Raw genomic sequence first — 15,524 nt, forward strand, 5'->3', positions numbered from 1 at the left:
TCCCCCCGGGCTCCCAATTGAGATGGTCCCCCAAATGAATATTCGAAATTTGTTTTTACATTAAATATTACGCCACTATCTCATGTCATGATGTCAAATGTCAAAATGCAGGGGCCCCTAAAGAGATCAAGCCCCCACGGGTCCCCAAAATCCTTAGCAACGCCACTGTCAAAAGATTCTCACTAATGGTACTGGGAATGTGTCTGCGCGTTTAGTGCGCAGTGTAGTGACCTAGTTTAACATGTTAACAAAAACCATTTCTCCTAGCACTTCAATTCATGGAATGAGTCCAACAATCTATTAATAGATTCTCTACCACTCTATAGGATGTATAATAGACCTTACAGTAAAGTAGAGAGCATAGTGGACAACAAATACACTTCTGCTAGTAAATAGTGAATGAACAGATGCAATGACGGTGACTGTTGTACGTCGCTACAGTCAACTATTTGTGATTCTAGGACTCGTCGTGAGCTGTCACTGTGAAGGATTGAGTAAGTAATGAGTTCTATTCTGAGAGAAACGAAAGTGTGCACTGCAAGAGATTCACTATGGTGTTATATGTCCATTACAAAATTCATTTCTTTTCTAAAAACCTATGCAAGGTATTTCTAACAGTGGTGTAGACTCAGACAAGCCCAGGATGGCTGCCTGGTCGTGCGGTTTGAGCGCTGGACTGACGTTTGGATTTATTGATGGTCCCGGGTTCAAACCCTGCCCGCTCCCATCCCCCGTCGTCCTGCGGGAGGTTTTGGACTAGGAAGTAATTATCTTCAGCTCTGAAGGAACATCCGAAACATTTAAAACAAACAAACATTTTGTAGACTCAGACAAGCCCAGAACGTAACAATCTGAATCTAATGGTCTGACTGTCATTCGAACCTAGGTTTAGGACCTTTGCTTTGGAATCCGGGTGATTTCCTTGCTAGAAAAGAACCAATACAGAAGACTTTGATGAGAAGTATGCATGACTAGACTGACACAAGAAATACGTAGGACGTGGTTATCTTTTTTTTTAAGTAACGTCTTTAATATATAAGATAAGATAAGATGATAGTTATTCCTTCAGTAACACGTTAACTAGCATGCACGGCAACATGAACATCAACTTCCGTCACTTAATCTTATCATCGTTTCAAACATAGCTTTCATCTTGTACTTTAAATAAAATCAACCGTGGTTTACTTTGTGCGATTAATTAATGAGAATAACTGACCTTTACAGATATGATTGTCTATAATGTTAAATTTAGTTAAAGATTTTTGTTCCTAATTTATTATTACAAAGCTTATATCAATTAACTCTGTCTGTCTGGCAAAAAGTTTGAACATGTTTTTTTTTCTCCCATTTCCTATTCTCGAATCAAGTAAAAACTTTACAAAAATTGCTCTTTAAACCCTGTGATTTTCAGATAAATTAGTTAGCAGTTCTTTTCCTTCGATAGGATGTGTTTTTTTTTTAGAATTCTTTTTTTCTATTGCTTGTTTTAAATATTGTTTCAAACCAACTAAAATAATGTACTGATTTCAGATGCCTATGTATATTGATTGATATTAAAAAATGTTATTACATTTATTTTTCAAACATATATTGTTAACTGTAATCTAAAAAACTCATTTCTGTTTATGTGAATAAAATGCGTATGCAATAGTATTGAACACTACAACTTTTTTCAAATCAGTAAATATATTTTTAGCTGGACAGTCCAGCAGCTGTGGTCAAGGATGGATGGAATATAAAGACAGCTGCTATCTTCTAGTTCAAAGTAACGTCACGTGGCCACAGGCGAGGTCAAAATGTCTTCAGGAGTCATCAGAACTGACCAGCATCCACTCCCTAGAAGAAAACAAGTTTATCTCCTCAATGCTTCCGAACAGTAAGAATTAAAATTATTTAGAGAGTCCAATATTCTAAAATTTAGTATTTAATGTGAATGACCATCTCCTTAATGTTGTTGACCACTTGATCTACTTAGGCAGCACAGTATCCAACGTCGCTTCACTGTCTAGAGAAATAGACAGCCGTCTCGCAAAGGTCTTTGGCGCTTTTGGCCGCCTCTGACTGAGAGTATGGTGGAATTAGGTCTCTTCACCTAGCAACAAAAAAAATCAATGTTTATAAGTCAATGATTCTCACCACATTCTTGTATGGCTCTGAAAAAATCAACGTTTATAAGTCAATGATTCTCACCACATTCTTGTATGGCTCTGAAAAAATTAACGTTTATAAGTCAATGATTCTCACCACATTCTTGTATGGCTCTGAAAAAAATCAATGTTTATAAGTCAATGATTCTCACCACATTCTTGTATGGCTCTGAAAAAATCAACGTTTATAAGTCAATGATTCTCACCACATTCTTGTATGGCTCTGAAAAAATTAACGTTTATAAGTCAATGATTCTCACCACATTCTTGTATGGCTCTGAAAAAAATCAATGTTTATAAGTCAATGATTCTCACCACATTCTTGTATGGCTCTGAGACCTGGGTGCTCTATCAAAGGCACTTAAGGCTCCTCGGACGCTTCCATAAAAGATACCTCCACCTCATCCTAGGCATACGCTGGCGACTACATTACAAATAACTAATTTGGCCAGCTTAGAGGCGGACGGCGCAACAGAGGTGCCCATCTCGCCCTCACTGTCAGAGAGGAAAGTAGCTGGCAGCAGATAGCCTCTGAAAGAAACAGTTAAAAAGCTATCACAAAGGCTGTGGGACATAACTTTGAGACTCAAACAAAAGCTTTTTTTTGAAGACATGCGCAGAAGACGGAAAGAAAACTGAAATAGACCACCAGCTGACAACAGCTTTGTCTGCATGAAATTTGGGAAAATATGTAGGTCGCAGCTGGGTTTGCGTTGTCATGTGAAACACCGCAGTCATTCTTAATTTTCATAATTGAAGACATTACCATTATCAACTCACTCTGTGTGTCCGGTATAAAGTTAGTACACCTTCTTTCTCCCACACCCAATCTCGGATCAAGCTGAAATTGTACTCAATTATTTCTTTTACATGACAACACAATCATCAAAAAATTCTATTAGCTAATTAAATTTTGGTAATTAATTATTTCGATTGGTATTGCGTACAAGGGAAAGAAATTATACTTGACTGAATTGGTGATATAAGTTGAATCAGTCCATTTTGTAGTTCAACGCTCTAAATTCAAACTATAACTATACGATCGTCTCCTGTCATAACTACCTCGCTGGCAGAATGGTTAGCATGTCTGCCCGAGGAGGCGAGAGCCCAGATATCTTTTTCTTCCCCCCCCCCCGCCCCAATTTTCAAAACTGGTCCAGATAAGTGAAAGGATCATAGCGTATTGAGAAAGTGATAGGATCATAGCGTATTGAGAAAGCTAAAAGCATGAAATAGGACTAAACAAAAACAATTGGTACAAATGTTATTAACCGCACACATGTATTGTTGTTGGTCTAGATCTATTACAAATGTAATGACATGACTGATCTAAACGAATTGATCCAAGTACACTTCCTATAAGCTTTTTGTTTTTGTTTTTTAAGGTATTTTTTGTATGTTTTTCATGTTTTTAGACTCCAAGTACTGGATTGGACTTGAACGTTTGATCACAGGAGAAGATAATCATTGGACAGATAACTCTTCTCTACATTTTTTAGGTCTTAGCAATGGGTCTGAAGCTTTTCGGAAACTGTTCTCTGGATTTTGTTTTTACATTGAACAAAAGGTAGAACGTTAGTGAACATGTTTTTTGTGTGTAATATTAGAATATAATACAATACCTAGACTTGAATCTGACTTGGGGGATGCTCATTGACAAGACTCCCGCAGCATATGGTATGCACACAAAAAGCCGAAAAACTCAAATTATGACCAATAGCCAACAGGCCTTTCAAAGGGGCATCAGTATTGGAGGTGAAAAGCTGATTAGTGTTAGCAGCTTCAATTACCTTGGAGCTATTGTCTCAGATGAGGGAACGAAACCTGAACTACTGGCCCGAATAGCACAGTCCACAGCAGCCCTTTCAAAACTTAAAATAATATGGAAAGACAAGGGCTTAGCCCTCTGCACCAAAATCAGACTGATGCGCTCCCTGGTCATGGCCACATTTTTATATGCGTAAGTCTCGGACGCTGACTGCAGAGCTAGAGAGGAGGATCCTAGCAATGGAATTGAGATGTTACAGGATCCTAGGTATCACATTCAAAGACCGCATCACAAACCAAGAGATTAGAAACAGGGTTACTGCAGCGATTGGACCCCACTATGACCTAATAACTATCGTAAGAAAACGCAAATAAAAAATCTATGGCCATATTACAAGATCTTAGGGGCTCGCAAAACACCTTCCTTCAGGGAACAGTACCAGGAAAAAGAAGAAGAAGCAGACAGATAAAGCGATGGGAGGACAACATAAGAGAATGGACGGGCCTGCTATTGACAGAGGTTCTAACTAAGGCAAAAGACAGAGAGGAATGAAGAAAGACGGTCGACGAATCTTGCATGGTGCCCCAACAGTCCAATAGAATAAGAGATAGGTAAAGGTAACGAGCAGGGTGTCCTATCTATCTATCTATCTATCTATCTATCTATATATCTATCTATCTATCTATCTATCTATCTATCTATCTATCTATCTATCTATCCATCTATCTATCTATCTATCTATCTATCTATCTATCTATCTATCTATCTATCTATCTATCTATCTATCTATCTATCTATCTATCTATCTATCTATCTATCGATCTATCTATCTACCTATCTATCTATCTTTCAATCTATCTATCTATCTATCTATCTATCTATCTATCTATCTATTTATCTATCTATCTATCTATCTATCCATCCATCCATCCATTCATCCATCCATCTATCTATCTATCTATCTATCTATCTAAATATCTATCTATCCATCGATCCATCGATCTATATATATATATATATATATATATATATATATATATATATATATATATATACATATATATATATATATATATACATATATATATATATATCTACTTATCAGTTTAAAGTAATGGAAAAACTCGTTGGTATTGACATAAAGATGTTTTGAATCTATTTCACCTCTTTATTTGTACTTTATTCTTTCCCTAGAGTGGTGACTGGAAGACTTCAGACTGTCAGTATATATCAGACAGTGGCTATATATGTAAGAGACGTCTATACAATGAACCAGACGATACACAGTCCCAGTACAAAGTGGCTTGTATGGTAATGCATTACAAAAAAAAAAAAAGATCTATTCCTTCCTGTGCTTTTTTTTGTATTGTTTGTGTCCCACACCGACATTGTGAAAGTAAGGTCACTAGATCTAACGACTTTATGAATATTCAAATTAGCCCACCTGAATTGTGAGGTCACCAGATTTAATAGATTGAAATGCTTGACCCAGATTTCTTTGTCAGACGGTAATTTTAGACCTAACAGTGTTCCATCTCACAGGTCTGTACAACGTGACAACGAGATATTTGTCTAAACCGCCCACAGGTTGTGACGTTGCAGGTCAGTTCTGAGGCTTCTATAACGAATGGTCAACACCCTCCCTTGTAAAGCGTTTGGGAAAATGTGGCTCGGATATATCATAGTGATCTATAATTTCAAAATAAAAAATATTCTGAAGTCTTTCAACCATTTTTATTTTAAATGAGAGTTTTATGACAAACTTTTTTTTCATGAAAAGTAACATGGCTACCGGTATGAATGTATACTAAATGTCATTTTGAATGTTTATTTTAAACACAATACGATTTCTAGTTGTTTCTTGATAATTTTCAGGAACAAAGTCCCAGGACTTGCTATACATTTTACACAGAGAGTAGACCTTGGGAGGAAGCTCAGAGATTGTGTAGAGAACAGAGTCAAAGCTTGGTGACTATCACAGACAGGTGACGAAATATTTAGCGATAAAATAATTTTAAAATGTTTATTTTTAATCCTATACCTGTGTCCGGTACGTTATGATTTAATGCCAAATAAAAGATTATTGTCATTTTAATTCATTTATTTTTTTTTAGCCAAGGACCCTTTCTGGAATGAATCAGAAATTTGTAGGATAACTTAGTTACTCGAAGTTCTAGAAATAGGCTACTGGGTCATTTCAGCCTCTTCGATCTGGTATAGTTTTTTTCACGCTTAATTAAGCAACATGTCAATACAAACTTTTATGGAAATCATGGATAGGTTGGCAAGGAAATCCAAAAGTACCTTCGAAAAGTAATGTTGTCTTTAGGGCAGATAATTTAAAGGTCATCTGCTTCGGTGGCCTACGGTTAACAAGGGTGTCATGTGGCCAGCACAACGACCAACTGCCTGTATTTACATATATATAATAGATAGATAGATAGATAGATAGATAGATAGATAGAGATAGATAGATAGATAGATAGATAGATAGATAGATAGATAGATAGATAGATAGATAGATAGATAGATAGATAGATAGATAGATAGATAGATAGATAGATAGATAGAATAATTAACGATAATGAAAAAGATATATGCTTAGTGATTTGTACTTCACCTAGACGTTATGGGGATTTTGTTTACTTGTTATTTGATAAGCTTTTCTTCGTCAAAGGAATATTGAAGACCAAGTGCAGAAGCGTTTCCCCATTGCACGCCAGGGAAAGATTTTTTGTAAATTAGTTTTTCAGTCTTCTACTTAGGCTTTTTAGCCATGAATAATATATGTAGCTAGGGTTCGATACAAAAATATGTTGTTTTAGCCACACGCTGAATGCAAATATATTTATATATGGCAATGGTGAATTAAAAAAAGCAAAGTAAAGTTCCCCTTTCAGACCTTGCAATCTATGGTACATAAATATAATGTAAAAACAAAAAAAAATATTTAAAAAAAAAAGATGTTATTTGGCCAACGGTTAATGAGCAGCCTGTCAGGTGACCAGCACAGCGACCAACCGTTGTTACTTTCCACAACTTGAGACAGGAGCCCATTAGAGTTGAATGGACGAAGGAGGGCCCTAAAATCCAGAACTTCCGAATATTAGTTTCTCTTGGGATTCGATCCCAGGACACAAGGATTTTAAACCCAACCGATGGATTTTTATTTCTATTTTTTTTTTCTTACAGGCAAACACTTCTGTTTGTAAAGACATTTTTAAGAGTCCATTCAATAACCTTATGGACCGGTTTATCATTTTATAATAGTAGCCTCCAGTGGGACAGTGGAATAGAACAAGATCCATACCCTCGGATATCAGGAGATAAAGGTTAGAAATGCCTTCATGGAATCCAGGAAAAAAGTAAAAAAAAAAAAAGTAATTAAGAAAAAAACAATAAAAAATTGTCATATATCATCATTTAATCAAATGGCATCCTCTCAAATCAATCAAATGATATTTCCTTCACTTATATAATTAAAGAATTAAATTTAAATTTATCTTATCATATATTAGTTGGCAACTCCTTTAACAAATTTCGAATTTTCGATATTGCAGCGCCAGGAAATCGGCAACTAATTGTGAAGAAGAAGAATATATATATATATATATATATATATATATATATATATATATATATATATATATATATATATATATATATATATATATTATATTGATATAACTCCGGAGATGACGGGGAGGGGTGTAGTAGCTGTTTTGTATTGAGCAGTATTTGCAAAGAGCCTGATAGAGAGATGTTTTTGATTTCTTAAAGTTAAATAATTTGATTCATCTCTTGATTAATGTGCATGAGTTGTGCTAAATTCTTTCTTTATAAACAGAAATCTCTGGATGTGTCGCCCTGAAATCTTTGGCCTGGGAGACGCAGAGCTGTAACACATCATTGCCATTTCTGTGTGAGACTAAGCAAGACATCCCTATTAATATTTCAACTTCAAGAACGAGTACTGACGCGAACAACCGCTCTATAGTAAGCAGACGTATAGTACCAGGACCTCATCCTCTACTGACCAACACTTCAAAACAGAGTCTACCTCAGACGGACATAAAGATTTCTCCTGAAAAAACACTCCTCAGATCTTTAGAGATTCGAGAAGCTGGTGACGGACTTCAACAAAATTGCTCGAACGGCTGGATACCAAGAAATACTAGCTGTTACAAGGTATTTAGCTATCTTTTTCAAGAAACGCTTTAACCATGTAGCTAGTCACATGACTTGTTCATTTTGATATTTAGTGAAGTAACTAGAAGTCCTATACTATGTAAGAGGTGGGGGAGGAACGGTACTTGGAACGAAAACACAACTACGCAGAAAGTGGTCAGGAAAAGACAACTTACGGAGTGAATGGAAGTGAGAAGACAACTAGTGAAGTACTTGAGATTGAAAAGACAACTCATAAGGAGCATGTCAGGAAAGGTTCAGAATCACATTTTCGTTTCTTAAAAGCTTTGTTAAACAAATCCAAATGCGTACATTAGCTCATTGTTTACTCTCGCTGCCTGCCTCCTGGAAGGTACGTGTCTCATAAGGGAGGTTTGAAATCCTCTAATACTCACAGTATCTATGTTGTTGTTTTTTTTTTACACAATGTGGACTATAGGGCTAGAGTCACCTTACGACCCAGAAAACACAACCAAGCTGGCTAAAACAGACTATACTATTTAAAGTTTCCTTTTCAGACTTTGCCATCTCTAGGGCAGATGATGTAAAGGTCATCTGTTGTTGTTTTTATGGCTCACGGTTAGCGAGGGCTTCATGTGACCAACAAAATTAAAACATTTACATTTTCTATTTAGACTGGGGGTGCTAACCAGACGTGTGTGACATCAAATTCCGTAACTCTGAAAAATGGCCAATTAATTCGCCATGGACAACACAAAATCTTCTTCACCTAAATAACATCAATAATAGGAAGTATTTCAAGTCAAAAAAATATGAATTATTTTAGCCGTTTCATCAGCTTCACATAGAATTGCGTACAACACAGCAACTAACAGCTTTCTCTTGACCACATAATCTAGGTCGCCACACATTCGACCACCCCACAGGTCACTCAGACGCAATAGTCCACACACTGACCAGTGGTCCATCACACAATTATAGAAAATTGTAACAAAATATTATCATTCCATACCATTACCAATCAAAAATGCAAATAAGGTGTTAATTAGAAAAAAAAATAGCAATATATATATATCAATACAGTTAACAGAATTTTTTTAAAAGTTGACATTACTTTTATTGCATTCCCAAAGGTTTTTCTTGAGAGAAAAAGCTGGCATGGAGCTAGGTATCACTGTGAGAGTCAGGGGGCAAATTTACCCAGCATTCATAGCTTCTTAGAAAACAATGATCTCTCCAAGTTAATGTAAGTTTTCTTCCTTGCTAATGCCACAGTCTCTTAAACTCTTTCTCTTTTATTCGAATACCTCTATTCAGCTTGCGAATTCATCGATTCAAAAAATAAATTGAAAATTGGAACCTGAACACAGTTCTCGAGAACGGCTCAAACATGTTTTCCCAGATATTTGACAGCTTATGTAAATCTTTGGGAAAAGAATTAGTATGTAGTTGGCAGCAAACTTTAATATACACATGTGAAGCTAAATGCTGAAACAATGAATAATGCGACGTATTACATAGATACAGCACTAGGAACCAAATTTTTAATGAAGGAAAAAAGATAAATATAATGAACTAAGGGTCTTCGCCGACCATGTTAGTTTAAGGCGATATACACATAAATCAGCTATATCAACAATAGCGTGGCAAGGTTATCAGGTAAAGCAATTTTAATCATTCAAGTTCAGCCGTTTTATCAGACTATAGGCCCTACAATGGCCAAACTGATGGGTCTAGGAAGTGTTTGTGCATAATCTATAAAAGGAAACAGACAAAAAAAAAATAAAAAATTTGAGGGCTATTGTGTTGGAGATGTGGAGCGTTTTTTTGTGGGCCGTTTTATTGAAGAGCTTAAAAGTGTTACCACAAAAGTAAACATATATACCGTATTTATTTAGTTTGTAGAAAAGGCTACAGATATAGTTTCACTAGACGAAGTAATGTAGTGAATCTATTTTGTTGTATAATGGATTACAAATTGGGTTAAAGTGTTTTTCTCAATCAATGGTCTAGGAATTTTTAACCATACCTGGTTGTCTTGTTACAATTCTTTGTAGAAAGTTAAGAGCCAGGGTTAATGCAATCTCATTGTATTATTAGTTTGTATTTTTATTTCCCATCTGTAGGAAACATCATGGTTTGGGTTTAATATGGATTGGTCTACATGATTCATCAAATGAAACAGGTATCCGATGTTTTCCATACTGTGCATATACAAAGAAATGATTATGTTTTAGCTGCCCGCATAAGCTGGAAGCCCATTACTTAGTGTTGTATGTCAGTTTGTTTATCCCGTTTAGATTGAATATTTGTAATAAGAATGTTTCTCTCTCTTTATCATATAATGTGTCAAAGCCAGATGTTGTATTAATTTAGCAACTTGATTCCGTAGACCTAAGTAGGGAGATTCTGATATAGCTGAACATCCTGCCATTACGTTTTCAACAGATTAACTAGCTACTAGTATTTCCACGCTTTCAGCATTTATCAACATCATTGAGTTTAGAGATATGCTTCTCAGTTCTAGCTACTCTGTCCTGCATTGGTTGTAGCAAAGCCTTCTGTTACACGGCAGAGACGACCTGCTTTAAGCCATGTAATCAGCCTTGTCAATATTGTCATCATGTAAACAGAGCCTGGAATTTTCCGTGGGTTGCTTTTTCTTCCCATTGGCGAATCTCGTGACCTGCTATGTCTAATCAATTAATTAATATTATTATAATTATCATGTTAAAAATGGAAGAGTATTCATTCTCGGGCACTGCCAGGGTTGAGATTTGCTAATAAGAAACAAAATTCATTCTAGTCCTTTTGTCAGTGTCCACTGAGGAATTGTCCACTGAGGAATTGTCCACTGTGGAATTGTCCACTGAGGAATTTTCTGGTGATTGTTATTATTATTATCATGTGAGAAACGAAAGAGTATTCATTCACAGGCACTGCCATGGTCGAGTTTCATTAAATAGAAACAGAATTCAATGCAGTCTTTTGTGATTAATAGTAGAAGTACAGCATAAGGCAGTTTTCATAGTTTGCAGTATATTTAATAGCTCAGCTTTCGTTGGAGTTGTTTACAGATATAGTTATTCCAAAAGCTTCATTAAATATATATTATGTTCTGAATACATCCCCTGTGTTTCTTTGAATTGTTGAAACACATACGTTATGTGTCCATGTCATAGCCGTATTATTATTACTATTATTAATATTAATATATAAGTGTATTACTTACATGTCAGCTTTAGGGGGCAATCTTTGAGTTTGTATTTTATATAGTGTATAAATTCCTGCTTATGTGTACCTTTAAATTTTAGATTTTGAATGGACAGATGGATCTCCGTTCGACTATAAGCGTTGGTCAAAAGATGAACCAAATAGTTTGACAGTTTCTGAAGATTGTGTGGAGGTAAAGAAAGAGAATTAGTCCTGAGAATATACATTACAGTTTGAAACATTGGAATTAAAGCTTCACCTATGGTCTTATTTAAAAAAATAACAGATGAGTAAAAGAAAGTTTTTTAAGAGTGAGTCTAGGAATCGTAAAAAAAGAATACAACACTCTGACTTAAGGAAGTTTTTTCAGTTCATATAAACACTTGGGGAAGGGAGGGCATCAGGTACAAGTGATGACAATATAACTTGTGTTGGGAACCTTACTGCCTCATGTTTGAATCCTGCTGTGAATGGCTGTGATTTATACTTACAGCTATAATGACATCACATTACGGGTACTTCTGGCTTGTTACCTGTATAGTATTATAGTAAGCCTACAATGGCTTTTTTTTTTTATAAACTTTATCGATGAAATGTTGAAACAGTTCCTTTGTTTACTTTTTCATTGAAATGCTAAAGGTGCCATTCTTTTTTCCTGACGATCTGTTTCTTTTTCAGTTTCCTGAGTCGGGATTTTGGAACGACAACAACTGCAACACAATCAGGTCTTTCGTGTGTGTAAAGGATATGGGTAAGTGTTTGCGTGTTTTCACACTTTACATGGCCTAAAACACGTCATGTTTAAACGCATTAGTAAATTTTTGACACTGTCAGTTACGATAGACCAGCAAGTGCTACTTCTTTTTGGGTGATAGTAATGATGAAACAAAACTTTGAAGTGTTTAAATATTTGTTATTAAACTTGTTTTCTTCTTACTGACGTACTTAATGTTCAATTGTGCGTGTGTGGGGCAGGGAAGGGGGTGAGTGTCGGATGACGATTTATCAACGGTTGCCTAGTAACTTCGGAAATATTGATCTTTATATGATCTGACGTCTAAAACTTGAAATTGTTCATATTTGAGCCTTCGGAAGTTCCTATTTTTTTTACAATTCCTTTATAGAGGTACCTGTATGGGTGGGCTGACAGCTGATCTCAAAAACAGCTCTAACGAACGATTTTCTCAAAAATTTAACAGTTGATGTATATCGTTGAGAAAAGAATGAGTAGCTCGTTGGCAACACGGGGTAAACTCTAGTTTGACAGTTTTAATTTTTCAAAGTAAAATAAATAATTATAAATTTGGCTAGAGACTGAATGTAGGTCTAGATCTTACATCGGTTCTTAAAAAAAATATCGCGTTCGGAAATCTCCGTCTAAATCTAAATCCTTATTATTGAAAAGGGGGAGAAAGGGAAGGGGCCGGGGGGTACAAACATATTTTTAAATATAACATTCCTTAATTTTTTAGAGAAAAACAATAACTCAATAAGTTGCAAAAAGGAGGTTTTGTCTTTTTTAAAAAGTATTTTTAATGAATTTTGTACCGTGACAATGCTCGAGAACAGGTGTGCCAGACAACTGAAACAGAAATGATTTTTAAAAAATTATTAGTCGCAGACTCGCAGTATAACATTTTGTAACAGATGAAATTAATTTAAATTAACATGTAACACAATTTTACCAGAGTGCATAATTATAGATATTATTTCTATTGTAAATATTCAAACATGACGTAATTGAAAACAATTTTTTATAATGGCGAATACACTATCATTTTATACTCCATGATGCTGAAGGTATGGGCTTAATATTTTCATTACGGTATAACCCATGAAAATGTATCTCGCACTGTTGTTGTGGTCTAATATTATCTGACTTCGATTCTATCTCAATTATTATTCCACGTTAGCCACAGAACATTAAAATTTAACAGTATACTTAATAACATAATATAAAAATGACACCCTTATTTATCACTGGGAAGTCCGTCCAGTCTTCCTAAACGTCGCTATTTCTAACTAACACCTAAAACAAAAGTACCTGTATACTTTCGGCATGTTGGTCTCTTGTTCGCCTGAGTCTACTGCGTCATTCATCTGTCTTACTAAGTCACTACTTTTACCGTCGCTAAAAACAATGCACAATATATTTGTCTAACAAAACTTACCTACTCTCTAATCGCGTACATAACACTATACTTAATATAAGCTTTGTTTTTTTTTAATAAAGTTTTTTTTCTCATGTTTTCTTTATTTAAATATATGTATCATATAGTCGTCATAACAAGCGATGTTTTGTTTTTACTTTAATATATGTGCCAACATTTGTTTTGGGGGGTTAAACCTCATGTTTTGTTTTTCATTTCTCAGGTTCAACTTCTGTTAGACCATACCTTACAACTACTGAAGGTGATTTATTTAGAGTTTAAATAATATGATTTCTTGTTTAGCCTATTGTGTGTTAAAACAACATAATTCTTTAAGTGTTGATAAACCATGCGTTTTAAAAGGATTTAGTATTTTTTAAAAAATACTATTTTATTTTTAAGATGAAGTGTTATATAGATAAAGAAGAGAAAGAAATATGGAGACAGGTGGAGGTGATATAAGGAACGGAACACGGAAGATCAGAAGAGAGTTTGAAATATTTAAAAAATGCCAATAATAATTATATTTCAGCGGGGGCTGAGTGGTTGAGTGCTTGGCTTCCAATTCTGGAGGTCCTGAGTTCGGATCTCAGTGAAGACTAAAATTTTGGATATTAGGATAATTTAGGGCGTCCCTTACTCCACCCAGTTGTAATAGGTACCTAACTTTAGTTGGGAAAGTAAAGGCGGTTGGTCGTTGTGCTGGCCACATGGTACACAAATATTCAAAAAAAAAATCTATATTCTGTACACCGTTACATCAAAATCTATGCTTTCTATATTCTGTACATCAGATATACTGAAAAACTATCTATCTTAGTAATGGCTCATAAATGAGAATCTCTATTACAATGCAATCAAAATATTTTTAATTGCATTGGTGCAGCTTAAAACATATTTTAAAATCAGAATGACTTAGTTGTCTCCGGCTTAAGGTAAGAAAAGGTTTATGTACGCACAGCAAATGGGAGATTTAGTGATTATAAGTGAATGAATGAATGAGTGTCAGGACCAAGAGTTTTATATTGTAGATAATATAGTCAACTAAACATTTATATTTTATTATACTTAGATAACGAGAAGAGATCAAACCCACCACATTTGAGTTAGCACGATTAGTTCTATAAATGGAGCGGAATCAAGTAACTTTAGAGTTAGAGATGACGGCATCCCTATTATGAACCATGTGACCCAGGAAAGGCTTTTATCCCCTGGCCAGGATAACAAATTGGCTCTTCACCAACCCCTCTGTCTGGAGTCCCCCAGCAACTAGGTAATCATGTAATCACACCCGGCTTGTCATGTTGACGGTCCTCCAAGCATCGACATGAGATCCTCCTCTCAGGCGGGGCAGGAGGCCCAAGCCCCACTTAGGGCCCTCCTTATGCATATACTGTCCCATCACACCCGAGAGGACCATCCCCACTCGCATGGCCCCCGTTGGGGAACGGAGCGTTGGGGATTTCGGACTGGTTAGCAAGCCTTTTTCACATCCCCACCACGTACAGGTACACACGCTAGAGCCTACAGTGGTAGCTCACTGGGAGCCATGTTAGCTCTCCTTCTTGGCACCTCCCTTTCCCCGGGCGGACGTTTCCTCGGAGGTGCCACAATGAGGCGACGGGAGCTGGTAATCCTCTTCTATAAAAAGGAGCTAACCAACCACACAATTATGTGCGAAACTTCTGCCTGAGATTAACTATTACATTTTTTTTACTTCCTGCTTCAAACATTCACCTTTTTTTTTTTCTAACTTTGAAAAATGTGTGAGCTGCAAGTAGGAATTAAGAAAAACAAACAATTTACACTCATTGTAACTAAAAGTAATATACTTCAACTCAGCCCCAAGGTGTGCAGAGAGAGGATGGCTGTATTATGGCGGATATTGCTATTATTTGAGCGAAGACTCAAAAATTTGGAGGGAAGCACAAGACGTCTGCCGAAGCAAAGGGGCAGAACTCATCAGCTTACATTCAGAAGATGAAAATAATTTCCTTTTACATCAGGTACCAGTTCATAGATAATTTAAATATCCTCATTTAGAGGCTCATTTTTAATGTGTGGTGTAAGTTATATATTGTTATATTCTTTTAAAAA

The 15,524-nt window shown here is 35.7% G+C and overlaps 1 protein-coding gene across 1 annotated transcript in view; it reads left to right on the forward strand.

The window, feature by feature from the left end:
* Window positions 1–273: 273 nt before the first annotated feature.
* Window positions 274–15,524, forward strand: part of LOC106053108 (C-type mannose receptor 2-like) — a 41,527-nt gene continuing 26,276 nt past the window's right edge. Inside the window, exons 1-13 of the mRNA XM_056004421.1 lie at window positions 274–494; window positions 1,697–1,876; window positions 3,563–3,714; window positions 5,110–5,226; window positions 5,791–5,900; window positions 7,108–7,247; window positions 7,763–8,103; window positions 9,198–9,310; window positions 10,191–10,249; window positions 11,379–11,470; window positions 11,956–12,028; window positions 13,651–13,689; window positions 15,270–15,433. Coding sequence (XP_055860396.1) covers window positions 413–494; window positions 1,697–1,876; window positions 3,563–3,714; window positions 5,110–5,226; window positions 5,791–5,900; window positions 7,108–7,247; window positions 7,763–8,103; window positions 9,198–9,310; window positions 10,191–10,249; window positions 11,379–11,470; window positions 11,956–12,028; window positions 13,651–13,689; window positions 15,270–15,433 — 1,662 coding nt within the window. The 5' untranslated portion in view covers window positions 274–412. The remainder of the gene's footprint in view (window positions 495–1,696; window positions 1,877–3,562; window positions 3,715–5,109; window positions 5,227–5,790; window positions 5,901–7,107; window positions 7,248–7,762; window positions 8,104–9,197; window positions 9,311–10,190; window positions 10,250–11,378; window positions 11,471–11,955; window positions 12,029–13,650; window positions 13,690–15,269; window positions 15,434–15,524) is intronic.

This window comes from Biomphalaria glabrata, chromosome 11 (assembly GCF_947242115.1).
Source record: "Biomphalaria glabrata chromosome 11, xgBioGlab47.1, whole genome shotgun sequence".
Classification (NCBI taxonomy): domain Eukaryota; kingdom Metazoa; phylum Mollusca; class Gastropoda; family Planorbidae; genus Biomphalaria; species Biomphalaria glabrata.